The sequence below is a fragment of the Bos javanicus genome, chromosome 3, assembly GCF_032452875.1.
Source record: "Bos javanicus breed banteng chromosome 3, ARS-OSU_banteng_1.0, whole genome shotgun sequence".
In the NCBI taxonomy this organism is placed as follows: Eukaryota; Metazoa; Chordata; class Mammalia; order Artiodactyla; family Bovidae; genus Bos; species Bos javanicus.
In genome coordinates, this window is record NC_083870.1 from 95,103,549 (window position 1) to 95,122,247 (window position 18,699).

General features: G+C 36.4%; 1 protein-coding gene across 10 annotated transcripts in view; it reads left to right on the forward strand.

Annotated features, from left to right (window-relative positions):
• The window catches only part of EPS15 (epidermal growth factor receptor pathway substrate 15), a 142,349-nt gene that overhangs the window by 68,224 nt on the left and 55,426 nt on the right, over window positions 1-18,699 (forward strand). For all 10 annotated transcript variants that reach the window (XM_061412004.1, XM_061412000.1, XM_061412008.1 and 7 more), the window contains one exon: window positions 16,489-16,561. In XM_061412004.1, coding sequence (XP_061267988.1) covers window positions 16,489-16,561 — 73 coding nt within the window. The remainder of the gene's footprint in view (window positions 1-16,488; window positions 16,562-18,699) is intronic.

Genomic DNA, 18,699 nt, shown 5'->3' on the forward strand with positions numbered 1-18,699 from the left:
GGCGTTTGCGTGTGGAGAGAGAGGCTACAGTGATGGGCTCCATCCCTTCTCTGTGACTCAGCAGTAGCACCCTGCCTCCATGGCTTCCTGGCTTTCTTCCAAAGACATTCCCTGCCATGCTCTCCTCCTCCTCATCTCCTCGGACCATCTCCCTGTGGTCAACAGCAGTGCTTGTCCTGGAATTGCTCGCCAGTCTCTATTCTCCATCTGCCAGTCACTATGCATTCTGGTCTCCTTGCATCCCCATCCGGGGTATGTAGGGCCATGGCATGGATTGTCTGTGTCATTCTCACTCCATTGAGACTGTTACAGATCACCTTCCCTCTCCAACAGCCTCAAATGCTTCCCTTCTGTCCCAACCAGTTGCTCTGATGTGGGGATCTCAACCCTGGTTCAGCTCCCCAATCCCCCAGGTGCAGATTGGTTCTGTTCACTGTCTTCCTCTGTTTCCCTTCCTTCCTTCATTCTACCAAGTTTTGCGTGGGGATCTGTGTATTCCTTTCCGATGGTCAGGGACTCCTGCTAGCTCTCAGCTGATTGCTCTACAAGATCTGCATCTGAAGATGTATTCCTGATGCATCCATGGACAGAGATATACTCTACTTCCACCTACTCCTCTGGCATCTTGTCTCCCTTGGGCACCTTTTTTAAATGTGAGTGTTTAGTTTTGACATATCTGCCTTCTACTGAATTCTACCAGATTCTCATTTCCAGCTCAAAAAAGTAAGCCTTTGCCTATTACATAAAGCTTCTACTGTTGGAATCCTAGAAAGTAAAACACAAATAAAAACAAACCCTTGGAGATTACATAATCCAATTTCTTTCTTACTCTTCGGGAAAAAAAATCAGTCATACATCAGGTCAGCAACAGTGCTGGCTGGCGCCCAAACCTGGTTGTATAAGTTCTAGTTCTACATTTTTTCTCTTATATGGTACAGCTTTTCATTAAGATTTAGAACATTTTTACTTTGGTTTGCAAAAATAAACATTGGATTAGTCTCTTAATGGTGTATAGACTGCATTTTCATATTATCTATAAATGTCCCATTAGCATTTTTGCTTGTGTTATGAGAAATGTGCATTGAGTAGTAGCTAGATTTGAAAATACTTGTCATTTATGCCTCTCAAGCCTGTGAAAATAGACACATACCCCAATATTCTAGGGCTTGCTCGATTTCAACAGTAGTTATTTTACATATGGAATGTCTTTGTAGTGAGTTTTAATAGGTAAAGCATTGTACATTAAATGTTCTTGCTAGTACAAATATTTGTAATATTAATTACATTTTGATAAATTGAGCTTTCACTACTTCTGGTTACTATAATGTTAAGTTGTACTGTCCGTCTTGTATGGGTGAATTACAAGCTAATAACAAAAAAGGACATATGTAACATTTTACGATTGTCTTATTAAGAAAATCATAGAGCCTTAAAACCATATTAAGTTTTAAATTATAGTCACATTTTATAAATCTGAAATACATTTATACTTGATTTGACACTTGTGAAAATATTTTCCCTAGGCTTTTACTTTAGGTGAGAACTACAGTGTAGGCAAAGTCCCATCATCTGTCAACTCCAGTAATGTCATAATAAGAGTTATTTACCTGTGCTAAAATTATGGTTGTTAAAATTCAGTTTGGTAAATGGTATTAGGTCACTTCCACCAAGCCTTTGAGATACTACATTATAAAGCTTGGCTTTTGTTATTGTAACAATTTTTTCTATAGTCTTTGAATGAAATCTTTTATTAATATGTCAGACTGTGATGTGTATAACTACTAAACAGAAAAAAAAAATTTAAACAGATTTTTTTATGGCTTTTACTAAATTGTTATGTGACAAAAGATTTGCTCCTTCTTATTTATTTGGTTTTTAGATGAAGATACTTAATTTTAGTCCAGGGACCAAATCTGCAAATAAACACCATACATAATATGAAATTGTAATGAGTGTGTAATGAATATGGTGCTTTAAAAGATTTTTTTCCCCTCAGTGGTGGTTATAATACATAGTCATTAAAATTTGGAAAATACAGAAAAGCATAATGAAGAAAGAAATATGTTTCTTAGAATAATACTTTATTTTGAGCATTGAAAATCAGTGGAGATGTAAAAAACTTAATATATATAACCTCAAGAGTTGGTTAGGTAAAGAATGTTCTTTGATATCAGTCAGAAAATGAGATGTTGTTTTCTTCTATAGTTCACCAAATTGTTTCTAGTTGAAAATATAGGACATAGGTAGCTTGAAGCAGGATGACTTTTTGTCAGCTGTTTCTTTAAATTTTTTATACAATTCCTTCAGCATTTGCTGTATTGGAATTTAATTATATCAATCAGCTTAAATTAGTATAATATTTTTAACTTACGGGAAAGCAATTATTACAGTAATCTAATAACTGGATCTCTCACCTGAACTGAACACCTGTGTTTTTCATTACCAGCTAGTATTTTCATCTGAGTGTTCAGTAGGACGTGACTTCATAATCTTGCCCTGACCACTATCCTAGTCTCTTTTATTTCCCTTTCTCAGTGACATCACCACTTCCTGTAACTCAAGCTAGAAACCTGAGATTTATCTTCTCACTTTTCTTCTTTTATTTTTGAAATGTTTCTTGAAACCTTTCCTACCTTCTCTTGTGTTTTGCATGATCAACTCTTCCTCATCCTTCAGATCTTACCTTAGATAACATTTCCTCTGGAAGGGAAAGTCATCTCTTGACTACTTTACCTCTCATCCCTTATACCTACCAAATCTTATTTAAGAGCTTATCTTACACAATTTTTAAATTTATACTTGTCATAGCATTTACCATGCTTCATTATAATTGTCTGTTTTATTTGAATACCTCACTATGTTGTAGCCACGTGTTCTGGGAAACAAACTCACTCAGAAGGACAATGCAGATAGTGGAGTGCAGTTTATTACACCGGTGGGCCCAAGGCAGAGTCTCCTCTTAGCCAAGGACCCCGACCAGCATTTGTGAAAATCTTTTATACCCCACGTGTGTGTGTCTGAACCCACCACTCCAAATTCCTTGAGACTTACATAAACCAAGGAAAATACCGTCCCAATACCCCATCATTCACGTGCTATGTGCTCATGTGCTCAAACAGTCAAACAATTAGCCAATAATCAGTAAGCCCGAGGTTACACTCCAACAGATACAGAAAAATTTATGGCCTGTCTGGAGGAAGGGGTGATTAGTGTATGTTTTCCCTTAGGCGATGAGTAACCTAGATATGATCTTCAAGGTTCCCTTGTCCTGGGGGGGCGGAGCGCGGGGCGGGGGGGGGGGGGGGATGTCTTATCCTTCTGTTGTTGTTTTCACAGGCGCTAAACACAGAGTTCAGAGTCCATTGGAAAGGTGGCTGAGCATGATCGGCATGAACAGGCCTAAGATGGAGTTCAGGCCCTATGAATTCCTTCTTCAACTAGAGTATGCACTTCTTAATCGTAGGGACTGTTTGCTTGTTCACTGTTAATCCCTATTGCTTAGCTTATATGACTGTTTGAGCTGGAAGTGGATGCTTAGTTGTGTTCAACTCTTTGCAACCCCATGGACTGTAGTCTTCTAGTCTCCTCTGACCTTGAGATTTCCAGACAAAGAGTACTGGAATGGGTTGCTGTTTCCTTCTCCAGGGGATCTTCCCAACCTAGGGATCAAACCCCATTTCCAGCACTTTACTGCTGAGCCACCGGGTATGTAATAGATACCATGTATATATATAAAATAGACACCATATATATATATATATATATATGTATGTGTGTGTATTAGTTGTTCAGTCATGTTTGAGTTTGTAACCCCATGGATTGTAGCCTTTCAGGTTCCTCCATCCATAAGATTTCCAGATGAGAATACTAGAGTGGATTGCCATTCCCTTTTCCAGGGAATCTTCCTGACCCAGGGATCAAACCTGTGTTTCTTACATTGCAGGCAGACTCTACCATCTGAGCCACCAAGAAAGCCCATATATATATGTGTGTGTGTGTGTGTGTGTGTGTATATATATATATATAGATAGATAGATAAAATAGATACTATATACATATATATGTAGAGAGAGACATAGCTTATATGATAAGTATATAGAGAAAATAATTTGTTCAGTATTATTAAAATCAGTCCTGTCCTTTCTGCTTTTTCTGTCTTAGAATTAGCCTTTACCTCTTATCTGGATCACTGCTATAACCTCCTAATAAACTGTGTGCTTTGAGTCTCTCCTTCATTCATTGAGACTATCCTTCTTCCAACTTATATAGAAAATACAACTGGGATCCCTTAGTGACTCCACATCCCCAGCGTGATCCATCTCACTTTTCTGAGTATGGCATAAAGTCTCTTCCTTTGTGGTGTTCTTTTGACATCCTGACCATTCTTTTGTCTTCGCTATTTCCACAGTAAACCTCCTAGAACAGATACTGTGCGTTTGCTCTTGGCCCCTCTCTCAGTGGTCAGCATAATGCTTTAATCTGCCATTTTAGTTTCATTCCTCTTCTCCAGCCATATGGTGGGTGGGCTTATTACCTCTCAGTTCAGCATGCCACCAGATTTTATTCTTCTGTGTCTGTGATCCTACTGTTTCCCTTTGTCTAAGCACACCTTTACCTTGTAAACCTTATTCCTGCTTTAAGGCCCAGCTTAAATATCATCTCCTTTGTCAAACCCTTCCTGAAACCTTGATTGCTAATTCTTTCCTGTCTACTTAGGGAGTCTTTATTCTTTTAAGGATAGTATTCACCACATTTTAATGTGATTTTTTTTTTTTAATATATCCTTTTTTTTTTGAACTGCTTCAGGGTAGGATCTGTGTCTTATTCATTTGGTTATGTCTAGAAATTAATGCACACAGTGCCTGATACTGCAAAATTTCAGTACAGGTTGAATAAATCAAAGAATATTATAAATATTAAAGTAATTCCCAGACTTAATTCCTGAAAAGCTTATGGCAGACTAGAAACTATCCTTAAAGATGAAGTAAAGCAAAGGATCTTCTGAATAATAGTTTATTTTGAAGACTATAGAAGATTTTATAGACAAAAGGGGTTTTAATTCTCACAGGAACATTAAGGTTGATAGACTGTTTTTTTCCCTATTTGCCAAACTGTTGTGTCAGGGATTTCCTTTGAGAATCTGAAAAAGGCTATTAGACTCTACCTCCAGGGAAAAAAAGAACATATTTATGCATGTACACCGTCTTGCATTTGTTTCAGGAGTTCCTAGACCCTTAAAACTATCCATGAACCAATTTTTAAGAACCCTTTCTCTGAAAGTAAAGTGACTTAAATATAGAAGTTCTTGGCAATGAAAGGTGAAACACACCAAGAAATTGTTTCAGTCACTTAGTGTGGTGGTGGTGGATTATGCTGAGGCCGGAGTTAATATTTATTTGTCTTCTCCCAGCTTCTACTTCCTTCCTGTCTCTGTCTTTTTAGCAAGAACATCAGGAAGTAAAAGCTACATCCTGTCAGGCCAGTTTGTTATCCTGATCTTGGGCCAGTAAACAGGATAGATGATTACAATAGTAGTTATTAAGCATTGTGCTATGCCTGCTTTATATAAGTTCTCCTATTTAATTCTTGCAACATCACTGAAGGGTGAGCAGTCTTATCCTGATTTTTCAGATGAGGAATGTATAACTTTTCTAAGAAGTTTTTCTTGATATACACTTTAGGTCAGAGAACACTTAATATCCTTCTCTCAGAACACTTACGATACAGAATTTATATGTCTTTCCCCAGTAGTCTCTGAGCTCTGTGTGACAGTACCAACTGTCTCTTATAATTTCTAATTAGTCAATGTAGTATATATTTCAGAACATGGGTGTTCTAACCAGATTGCCTGGTTTGATTCCTGACATGACTTAGATAAGTTACTTACTTATCTGTGCCTCAGTTTTTTCATCTGTAAAATGAAAATATGAATAATACCATGTGAAATGCCTAGTACAGTTCCTGGAACATGGTAAGTTCTCGATGCTTGTTAGTCATCATTGTCATCATCATACCGAAAACCTAGCTCGGTGCTTAGAGCACAACATTCACTGAAAGGTGCTAAGCAGACGTTGGTTGGAGTGATGGAATGAGCAGTTGCTTCCCTAGTTGGAGACAAATGTGTAGCTGGGCAGCCAGAATCTGTGTCCCTAAATATATAGATCTCTACCTCAATCATACATAGAGCTGATTTTTAAAAAGTATTTTGGGCACTGTTAGCATGTGGCTTGAATTAAAAAAAAAAATTATGTTTTTGGTTTAGTTCAGTTTAAATACTGTGAGAAAACATTAGCTCTGGAGAGAGCATTGCTTATACTACTGAATCTGAAATTCTTTTGCTTATAAAATCCTATCTGCTCTGTTTCTGGCCCTGTGGTGCTGACACTAGAAGGTCTCAGTTGGGACTACCTCAACAGTCCATTAGTGATTGAGTCATTGAAGCTCTAAGTTGTAGCGTTTGTTTGTTTGGTAATGAGAGGCACCTTAATTTGTATTCACATGAAGTACATGGCTCATCATTTAAAACCTCTGCTTAAGGAAGGTAAACTTCCAAACTCATTCTATGAGGCCACCATCACCCTAATACCAAAACCTGACAAAGATCCCACAAAAAAAGAAAACTACAGGCCAATATCACTGATGAACATAGATGCAAAAATCCTTAACAAAATTCTAGCAATCAGAATCCAACAACACATTAAAAAGATCATACACCATGATCAAGTGGGCTTTATCCCAGGGATGCAAGGATTCTTCAATATCCGCAAATCAATCAATGTAATACACCACATTAACAAACTGAAAAATAAAAACCATATGATTATCTCAATAGATGCAGAGAAAGCCTTTGACAAAATTCAACATCCATTTATGATAAAAACTCTCCAGAAAGCAGGAATAGAAGGAACATACCTCAACATAATAAAAGCTATATATGACAAACCCACTGCAAACATTATCCTCAATGGTGAAAAATTGAAAGCATTTCCTCTAAAGTCAGGAACAAGACAAGGGTGCCCACTTTCACCATTACTATTCAACATAGTTTTGGAAGTTTTGGCCACAGCAATCAGAGCAGAAAAAGAAATAAAAGGAATCCAAATTGGAAAAGAAGAAGTAAAACTCTCACTATTTGCAGATGACATGATCCTCTACATAGAAAACCCTAAAGAGTCCACCAGAAAATTACTAGAAATAATCAATGACTACAGTAAAGTTGCAGGATATAAAATCAACACACAGAAATCCCTTGCATTCCTATACACTAATAATGAGAAAACAGAAAGAGAAATTAAGGAAACAATTCCATTCACCATTGCAACGGAAAGAATAAAATACTTAGGAATATATCTACCTAAAGAAACTAAAGACCTATATATAGAAAACTATAAAACACTGGTGAAAGAAATCAAAGAGGACACTAATAGATGGAGAAATATACCATGTTCATGGATTGGAAGAATCAATATAGTGAAAATGAGTATACTACCCAAAGCAATTTATAGATTCAACGCAATCCCTATCAAGCTACCAACAGTATTCTTCACAGAGCTAGAACAAATAATTTCACAATTTGTATGGAAATACAAAAAACCTCGAATAGCCAAAGCGATCCTGAGAAAGAAGAATGGAACTGGAGGAATCAACTTACCTGACTTCAGGCTCTACTACAAAGCCACAGTTATCAAGACAGTATGGTACTGGCACAAAGACAGAAATATTGATCAATGGAATAAAATAGAAAGCCCAGAGATAAATCCACGCACATATGGACACCTTATCTTTGACAAAGGATGCAAGAATATACAATGGATTAAAGACAATCTCTTTGACAAGTGGTGCTGGGAAATCTGGTCAACCACTTGTAAAAGAATGAAACTGGACCACCTTCTAACACCATACACAAAAATAAACTCAAAATGGATTAAAGATCTAAACGTAAGACCAGAAACTATAAAACTCCTAGAGGAGAACATAGGCAAAACACTCTCCGACATACATCACAGCAGGATCCTCTATGACCCACCTCCCAGAATATTGGAAATAAAAGCAAAAATAAACAAATGGGACCTAATTAACCTTAAAAGCTTCTGCACATCAAAGGAAACTATAAGCAAGGTGAAAAGACAGCCTTCAGAATGGGAGAAAATAATAGCAAATGAAGCAACCGACAAACAACTAATCTCAAAAATATACAAGCAACTCCTACAGCTCAACTCCAGAAAAATAAACGACCCAATCAAAAAATGGGCCAAAGAACTAAATAGACATTTCTCCAAAAAAGACATACAGATGGCTAACAAACACATGAAAAGATGCTCAACATCACTCATTATCAGAGAAATGCAAATCAAAACCACTATGAGGTACCATTTCACACCAGTCAGAATGGCTGTGATCCAAAAGTCTACAAATAATAAATGCTGGAGAGGGTGTGGAGAAAAGGGAACCCTCTTACACTGTTGGTGGGAATGCAAACTAGTACAGCCACTATGGAGAACAGTGTGGAGATTCCTTAAAAAACTGGAAATAGAACTGCCTTATGATCCAGCAACCCCACTGCTGGGCATACACACTGAGGAAACCAGAAGGGAAAGAGACACGTGTACCCCAATGTTCATCGCAGCACTGTTTATAATAGCCAAGACGTGGAAGCAACCTAGATGTCCATCAGCAGATGAATGGATAAGAAAGCTGTGGTACATATACACAATGGAATATTACTCAGCCATTAAAAAGAATACATTTGAATCAGTTCTAATGAGGTGGATGAAACTGGAGCCTATTACACAGAGTGAAGTAAGCCAGAAGGAAAAACATAAATACAGTATACTAACGCATATATATGGAATTTAGAAAGATGGTAACAATAACCCGGTGTACGAGACAGCAAAAGAGACACTGATGTATAGAACAGTCTTATGGACTCTGTGGGAGAGGGAGAGGGTGGGAAGATGTGGGAGAATGGCAATGAAACATGTAAAATATCATGTAGGAAACAAGTTGCCAGTCCAGGTTCGATGCACGATGCTGGATGCTTGGGGCTGGTGCACTGGGACGGCCCAGAGGGATGGTATGGGGAGGGAGGAGGGAGGAGGGTTCGGGATGGGGAACACATGTATACCTGTGGAGGATTCATTTTTATATTTGGCAAAACTAATACAATTATGTAAAGTTTAAAAATAAAATTGGAAGAATAAAAAAATAAAAATAAAAATAAAAATGAAATCTAAAAAAAAAAAAAAAAATAAAACCTCTGCTTAGGGAAACTCTTTTTTGAAACCCTTCTTGCTCAAGTCTGAGTCTGTGTTAATACAGCAGCCATGAGCTACATGTGGCTATTGAGCCCTTGAAATATAGCTAATCCAAACTAAGATATGCTATTAGTATACAATATACTGGATTTCAAAAGAAGAATGTGAATTTTTTTATATCTTAGATTAAATAAAACATTAAAATAAATTTCACTTGTTTCTTTTTACTTTTTAATATATAGCTATTAGATCATTTAAAATTGCATGTGTGGCCTATTTCTCTTGGACATCTCTGCTCTGAATCTATTGTTTCCTATAGAAATGGCATTTTATTTGCTTGCATTATTTTGTGAAACTGATAGCTTATTAAGAGGCACTTACATCTTTTAAGAGCAGTACATTTTATAGAATGTGTTTCAGTTTGTTTTGGGGAAACAAAAATGTCTACCAAGAAATTTCAGATCCTGAAGGATTTAGGAGTCAGCCTCTACCAACATATTTAAGTTCTAACTACCATCACTCTGGATGCTTGATTTAGTTCTGTTCAGTTACTCAGTCGTGTCTGACTCTTTGTGACCCCATGGACTGTAGCACGTCAGGCTTCCCTGTTCATCACCAACTTGTGAAGCTTTCTCAAACTCATGTCCATTGAGTTGGTGAAGCCATCCATCCAACTCATCCTCTGTTGTCCCCTTCTCCTCCTGCCTTCAGTCTTTCCCAGCATCAGGGTCTTTTCCACTGATTCAGTTCTTTGCATCAGGTGGCCAAAGTATTGGAGTTTCAGCATCAGTCCTTCCAGTGAACATTCAGGACTGATTTCCTTTAGGATGGACTGGTTGGATCTCCTTGCAGTCCAAGGGACTCTCAAGAGTCTTCTCCAACACCATAGTTCAAAAGCATCAATTCTTTGGCACTCAGCCTTCCTTATGGTCAAAGTCTCACATCCATACCTGACTACTGGAAAAACTGTAGCTTTGACTAGATGGACCTTTGTCGGCAAAGTAATGTCTCTGCTTTTTAATATGCTGTCTAGGTTTGTCATAGCTTTTCTTCCAAGGAGCAGGCGTCTTTTAATTTCATGGCTTCAGTCACCATCTGCAATGATTTTGGAACCCAAGAAAATAAAGTCTGTCACTGTTTCCATTGTTTCCCTATCTGTTTGCCCATGAAGTGATTAGATGCTTGATGAGAACTTTCCAAAAAGCCAGTAAATTTTATACTTTTTTGCTAGTAAATTGGACTGATGATGATGATGATAGCTGGCATTTACTGAGCACTTATTGTGTGCTAGGCGTTGTGCTGAAGTATTTCTAGGTGGAATATAAATTAATAATCTCATCAACTTTTTTATACATTGTTCTCTTTAAGAAAATTAAGTCCTAGTCTTACATTTCTTTTCTTTGAGTTTTTTCATCTCATTTTATCCTGCTAGGCAAGTAGAATAAATTAATTATTTGGACTTTGCAAAATAAACTTTCATTTCTCCTTAAAAAAAAAAATCCATCGTTTAGTTTTGGAATCTTTCACTGACAGGGCAGTGGTCATGTGAGCCACACTCCAAAGTTTCTGTTTTTTCCTGACTCCGTTTGGCCTTTCCTTTCAACAATCTTTGTCAATGAATACATTTGGACTTACTTTTCAAAACTAAAACTCATTTTAAAAAGCCAGCCTCTTAAAACTAAGTTTTGTTTTTTTTTCTCATAGGATCAAATGCACTTGAGCTTTTATAGCAATTATCTTAACAGTTCTATCATTAACATCTATGTTTGTTTTCCCAAGAAACTATAAGTAGGGGGCCAAGTTTAATCTTGTTTGGTATATAGTAGATACTCAGTGGGCTTCCCTGGTAGCTCAGCTGGTCAAGAATCCACCTGCAATGCAGGAGATCCCGGTTTGACTCCTGGGTCAGGAAGATCCCCTGGAGAAGGGATAGGCTATCTACTCCAATATTCATGGGCTTCTCTGGTGGCACAGACAGTAAAGGATCTGTCGGCAGTGCGGGAGACCTGGGTTCAATCCCTGGGTTGGGAAGATCCCCTGAAAGAGGGCATGGCAAACCCATCCCAGTATTCTTGCCTGGAGAATCCTCATGGACAGAGGAGCCTGCAAGACTACAATCCATGGGGTTGCAAAGAGTTGGAGACGACTGAGTGACTAAGCACAATACAGCACAGATACTCAATAGCTGTTAAAAGAATAAAATAATACATAGTTGTATAGTGATTATATGTTTAAGGCAAAGAGAAATTAAAAACTTAAGGTACAAATCAATGTTTTTACTCTCAAACTTTAAGTTTTTTTTCAACTAAATATGAATTCTTAGAGTCTAACTTTCAGAGTGGTTTGAATTACAAGCCAAGACTTTCTTATCTTCTGTCTGCAGTTGTTACTCTAATCCGGCTCAAGACTTCTGACAGTTCCCAAGATAAGCAGAGTCAGAGTGTGCTGTTGCCTTTCTAGCAACTGTCATCAGCTTTCTCAATAATAAGAGCCTCTGCTTCCTCTCTTCCTCTATAAAGCAGAAACCAGCAGAGAAAGAAGAGCTATGTTGTTAAATAATGCCATTCAGGAGTTCAGAAAAGCACAACTCAGATCTTTGGGGACTTGCATTGCCTGCCTATATTAAAAATCTGTGTGTCTTTACCTAGTACTGAAGTTATTTTATAATCATAACCTGATCTACCATTCCAGCTTTATTTACCACACATTAACCCTCCATCTTAGATAAATTAATGTGCTATCTAGAGTTTTCTCATCCCTGTGCTTTCCTTTTTATTAACTTTTTTTATTGTGGTAAAATATGCATAGCAAAAAGTTAACAGTTTTAAAACCATTTTTAGGCATACAGACCAGTGGCATAGATGTATTTGCACTGTTATGCAGCTGTCACCACTGTGGTATATTTATCATATGGTATTTCAACAGGAATTATGCCAGCCTGGGAATCTCTAATACTTTATCATCCAAACTGAATGGTTTAATTGGACTTGATACCAACTTAATTTCAATTGAATACAAAATCCTGCTTTATAAACTCTTAATTCATGTTGTTTCTATTAATTCCAAATAAAGGCATCTTAGATAAAGTTTGTAACTACCTTGGCTTTGATCAGGGACCTATCTTGAGATAATCCCTGTTTTTATGAGGTGGGAAGCTATGACTGGTTGAGCTTTGGTCAGAAGCTAATCACTGGCCCATTATTATTCAGAGAGGTTAAAAAGATGAAAAAGATGGTATCTTCTATTGGAACTATCTGGGTAGAAAGATAATAGGGAGAGAGGAGCAGTCTCCTAAGATTGCTGAGTCCTAGAAGAAGGGAGGGTCAACTAGAACAAGTAGCTGTTACTTCAGTGATTTAACAAAGATGACTGTAATGGAGCCAGTATTTGAATTTCAGACTATTTTACTCCAAGTCTTTTGCTGTGAAAACCATATAATGAATTTCTAAATGTAGACAGTAGTTATTTTGAATATTTAGATAACATCAGTGTTTTATAAACTTTCGGATATCCCATAATTCTGTTTAACAAATTTAAAAATTACTCCATCTTTATTATTTAAAATTCTAAGTAATATTAATATTACAGGTAAAACAAATCATAGCATAGGCTCAGTGCCTACTTTTTTCTTAATTACATGCTATCTTGTGCACTTCACTGTGTAAATCTTAAGATGGTAGAGATATATCAGCATCTGCAGAGTGAAAAATAATACTGAAGCTCTGAATAGTTGTATGACCTAATCAGAGGCAGAAAAACCATTTCATGGCAGAACCAGATTAGAATCCAAGCCTCTAGTCCTTGGAGGGATGTTTGACTACTTGATCATAAGTTTAGGCAGTTATAAACTTCAGGTTCTGAAAGCTTAGCTTGTATTTTGCTTTTCTTGCTGGTTCAGATTCCAGGTTCCATGGAATCAAAACAGTCAATCTTGGAAACACTAGGAAGCTCTTTTTCTGGCCTTTCTTTACAGTTTTGATATTTGTGGATTCTTCAAGATGTGCTATAATCTTGGGAGTAAATAGGGCCAGAGAGATAGTCTAAAATGGAGAGTATTTAGGATTGTTTCCCTTTTCCAGAAATTGCTAAGATGAAGGCAGTAGCTTTTCCTGACGTCTAAGATAAGCGACAAAATGCTCACACACCTGTCTTTGAGATATGTATGTCTTATCCACATGTATTGTTGTACTCCTTAGGAAACTGCATCTCAACATCTCTTTATTGTGGCACAGAGTCTTGAAAATAATTAAAATTTTAGATTACTAGTGTTAAACAGAATGCTTGGAAGTTCTTGTATTGGCTATGTATTCATCACCTTTAGAAAAATATACCTGTTGTTTGAAAGTGAAGAGAATGTAAGGAATATGGCCTGGCATTGTTAGTGTACCTAAAGTGTGTTTTGGGGAAGGCAATGGCAACCCACTCCAGTACTCTTGCTTGGAAAATCCCATGGACAGAGGAGCCTGGTAGGCTGCAGTCCATGGGGTCGCTGAGGGTTGGACACGACTGAGCTACTTCACTTTCACTTTTCACTTTCATGCATTGGAGAAGGAAATGGCAACCCACTCCAATGTTCTTGCCTGGAGAATCCCAGGGACGGGGGAGCCTGGTGGGCTGCCGTCTATGGCGTTGCACAGAGTTGGACACGACTGAAGTGACTCAGCATATCAGCATAAAGTGTGTTTACATATTTTTAGTTGCCTGAAATGAGAAAGATAGTTATAGAGGTTAAAAGCTTATGGAATACCACAGAATAACAATTTGGTATCTCTGAAATTATCATCTAAATTAATGAGAAAATTATTCGATTTTCAGTCTGGTTTTAGGACAGATTTTCATTCATTAATTTTTAAAAAATTTTAGTTTTAATTGAAGGATAATTACTTTATAATATTGTGTTGGTTTCTACCAAACATCAACATGAATCAGTCATAGGTTTGGTATAGAAAGTACTGTAACTGGTCATTTTATTATTTTTAAAGTTTTCTGTTCAGTAATTATATGACTTGATTTTGATAATAAAAGGAGTTATTATGAGACCAGAATTTGACTAGATAAATATGGACTGAAAGTTAAATTTAATTGATCTCAGATTAAAGAGAAATTAATCCCTAAAGATTCCTATATTTTTATTTAGTTGGGAATGGTCTTCACCGTGTTTGATATCACCACCACTCCCCACCCCTCCCACACCCGAAATCATGAGTTTGTACTTTATATTCTTCCTCCATTTTACCCAAACATCAACTTTGTTTGCTGGTTAGAGCTGAGAGTGCTTTGTAATCTGTTTTCCTTTTTCACTGAGTGAGCTTCCTTCTTTTGCTCTCCCATTCTTGTGTATTAGCTGTGTTAAAGCAGTTCACTGCCTTCTTGCACCCTGTTTTCCTTCATGCACACTTAATCTGAGCAGACATGGTCAGTATCAGCAATTAACAACAGAGCAAGAAAAGATTGAATACAAACATGCACATTAGTGTGTGCACGTTTGGTCTGTGGTACTATGTTGCATGTTCTGTTTTTGTTATTATCTAGTGTCAGAAACGAGGAACTGAGTTGATACTGACCTTGTGTGGAATGCTTCTGAGGATTTGGGATGAAGGGAGGAGGCTGGTGTTTCATGTGACTGATTTTTGACATGCTGTAGCAGGATTGGAAACACTGCTCATATACGGTGGAAAGAAAAAATTTCTACGATTGAACTTGCAGAATTTGTGGAGTATATTTAGATTTTTCTGCCTGTGGTGTTTTTTTTTTTTTTTCTATTTTACCTAATTTTTTAAGGATTGGAAGTGAGGGATGACCTTTGCTTAATAAGTAGTTTGAGGTATGGAAGTAATGGGCTGCCACAGTGATTCGTATGTAAGAGAATGTTTAAAACCTCCACTACATCTTGACTCATATTTTGACCCATCTGACATCAGTGAGCTCCTTGGTCATCTTTAGTATTTAAAAGCAACATTACACAAATAGCTTTATTATTGTACTTTTTTCTCCTCCTACAAATCTTAAGAGCATTGCACCTATGTATCCAAAACAGTTGAGTTTTATCTACATTGGTGAGAAATTTAAAAGTGGCATGTAGTTGTCCCTTAAGTATCTCCTGTGATAGAATTTTTTCACTTTATTTTATGCCTCAGCTTAATGGCGCCTGAACTTCTGTTTGGGTTATGTCTTAAGATGAAACTGAAATACAGTCATGAAGCTCTAAGAAAAAACTCTGCAGTACTAATCTGAAGGACTTCTTGAATGGCATCCTCCCTTCTTCTTGTTGGCCCTCATTACCTTCCCCTCACCCCAAAAGTGTATTCTTGCAGAATTCTGTGGCTTTTTCATCTCATTTTGTGGAAAAAGAAAGTGAAGGGAGCAGTGGGGAGGGGAGAGATTTCAGTACAACCAGGTATTTAAATTTTTTACTTCAAAAAAAAAATCTCTGTTCTGTAATTCCAAATCTAAGATTGCTTAAGAGTCCCTTATTAGGAATCCAGTTTTGATGGAAGCATGTAAGAATTTAGAAAGTGATATTTCAATGTAAATGTGGATCCTAACATGTATGACCTGAAGAGTAGAAAGAGATAAATGCTAATGTGATTCTTTTTTTCACTCAGGGCACATTATCTTATATATTTGATCAATTGGTATTGAAAGGTGGTCCTAAAATAGCTTTTGAACAGATGTAGTATTGAATAGATCAGATGACCTGTGTATTGGCAGTCTTTTCTATTTTCTTTGTTGTTTCATTCTAAAATTGGTGCACACAAGGGATTTAAGAGGAAATTAGCATTTCAGTAATGTCCTTTTCCTTAATATTGTTGACTGTTTCTCTTAGCCATTTTCATTTTATTTAACAATGGTATTTAAGGGTTAAGCTCACAGAGCTGATGCAACCCCTCCTTGTTTTTCACCAGTAATTTTCATTGGACAGCATTTCCATAGCAACAGTGAGATCAGTGGAACCTGAGTGTTTCATTGATTATTTTTCTCCTCTTCCTTTTTTAATCTATTCTCTTTTCACCACATTTTAGTGAGAAAGCGATTTTTTTTTTTTTACTAATAGAGCTTATATTGATTTCTATTCCATAAATAATTAAAAGAGGGTAGAAAAAGCTGCCCTTCATTTAAAAATTGAATGTTTCACCATGTATTTAAAAAGCGATTCAGGATTAGGAGGATGGATAACCATACCGGCTGTAGCTGATGTTCTCAAATATTCTTGCATTGTTTGCTGGTCTTCCAGGGAAAAGAATAATGTGGAACAGGACCTTAAGGAGAAAGAAGATGCTGTTAAACAGAGAACAAGCGAGGTTCAGGTATGTGAACTGTCAAATTCAGTATTCCATTTCTGATTTAGTAGGATTCATTTTAAATGTAGAGGGGCATTTACAATGTGATGGTTGTGGTATTGGTGAGTAGGTAAAGAGAATCCCTGTTATTTATGTGATATAAATCTTTATCTTTTATAAAACTATTATTTTTCTCCTCACTCTGGCCTGCAAAGATTACACTACAATGATAAAGCAGTATTTTTCAGCATAAATTTCTCATTTTAAAAGTATTTTTAAGATAATATTTATCTGCATATTATAGCCTTAAAGGTAAGTTTGAATGACTTGTGATATAAATATTATTGCACCAGTAAAACTGAATGAATGAGAGCATCATCATCATCATCATCATCATCATCATCATCATGAAAACGCAAATTGGTTTTTCATGGGTGTAAGATTTTGTTAGCTAGGAGACCTAATATTTTAAAGGACTGTCTCAGTACTAATAGGGTGGGAAATGATAGGGAACAATTCAAAATAGCATTTTATAAGTTGCTTAGTAGCCAGGATATCTTAAACTTTGGCATAAAGAGATTTAATTCATTTCACTAAGTGCTGTGTTAAGTAGCTTCATTTTACAAAGTAGCTTCTATTTTACAAATAGAAAAGACAAAAAAAACCTCCGTTTCTGATTGGGAATGACACAAAAGAGGTATTTCAAACGTTAAAATATAGAAAAATGGGCAGTGTTGCATTTAGAGCCATAAGCAATAACCATGTTATTGGGACATCATTTCTTAAATGCTGTACCAGCACACACAGGATGTTGGATGTAGAAGCACTGGTAGCAGTTGCCAGTAAGAGCTCATGCATGGACATTTCTTAACCTCAGCAGTCATGTATTGGATTTCCTTGTCTTGATAGTTTTAAATGGGGAAAAGCTCTAAAACTGTTAGATCCATTATTTTGTTTTGATGTAGCACATTCACCAGAGATGCTGTGACAGGTGGACCGTGCTAGGGTGGGGAGAATGATTTATTGAGGGGTTGAAGAAGAAGCCAGATCGAGAGACTTCTTGTTAGAAGTTGATTCTATTACTGTACTTATTATATATACTGGAATTTTCCTAAAGGTGAAACAGAGTTAACAGATTGTCACTAATATATTTCTCTTTGTGATAGTGAAATAGGAAATGATATCGTCAATTACTTTATTTTTGTGCAATTTTTGAGCTTAAGAAATGCAAGAGTCATAGACTTTAAGCAGTTACTGATGAAAATATTTTAAGAATGGAAGATAAAATGATCTACAAAAGTTTTCTCAATCTGAAGAGGTAGATGTAGTCACTGATATAATATTGGACAACTTCCAAATTTAGCCAGATGTTTCACAGTACCAAGGTTTTTGCAGTAGACACTATTTGTGTGTGTGTGTGTACATCTATCTGTGGTTTTTCACTGCCTCATCTTTTGAGATTGTGAATTTTAAATAGCTGCTTTGGGAGAACACTAAAATTTACACTGTTCTTTTCAAGCTAAATCAGCTATCCTTAAATATTTGATTTCTTATATTTATAGAAGTTTTGTTGTCAGTCAACATTTCTTTGTTATATGCTAGTCCTTCTTTTACTTAGTGTTGATGGTAAGGTACATGTTAAAGCTTCAAGTTTGCTGAATCCAAAATGTGCTTGGCTGAGGAAGTCTAAATAGTTGAAATTTTTTTTTTTTTTTTTTTTGCATAAGGTGCTGTAAATAAAAGGTATTTTAGAGCATGTAGAGCATAGTGAGTATAGGCCACTATGTAATGGTTGAACATGCAGGTTCATTGGAAAAAACCATAGGATTAAAGCTTTGCATTAGTAGACACATTACTCATTCCATGTCAGTACAGGTATTTTTGTATTGTTCATGGTAATGAGATACTAGACTAAGAATGACATGGATAATTGACAACTACAAGTAATTAAAACTTTCATTTTAGTGATTATTTTCGATTTTCTGAAGCAAGACCACTTAACTGAAAGTGTTAATAAGTATATTGTATTACCTATTGAGTTTACTCTGAATTAGCCATTGGTAATGAGGCATAACATGAATAGACTAGGAATAACATGAATAATTAAGATCTGTAACTAACTTGAACTTTTAGTATTTATTTTCTAATTTCTCTGCCAAAAGGCT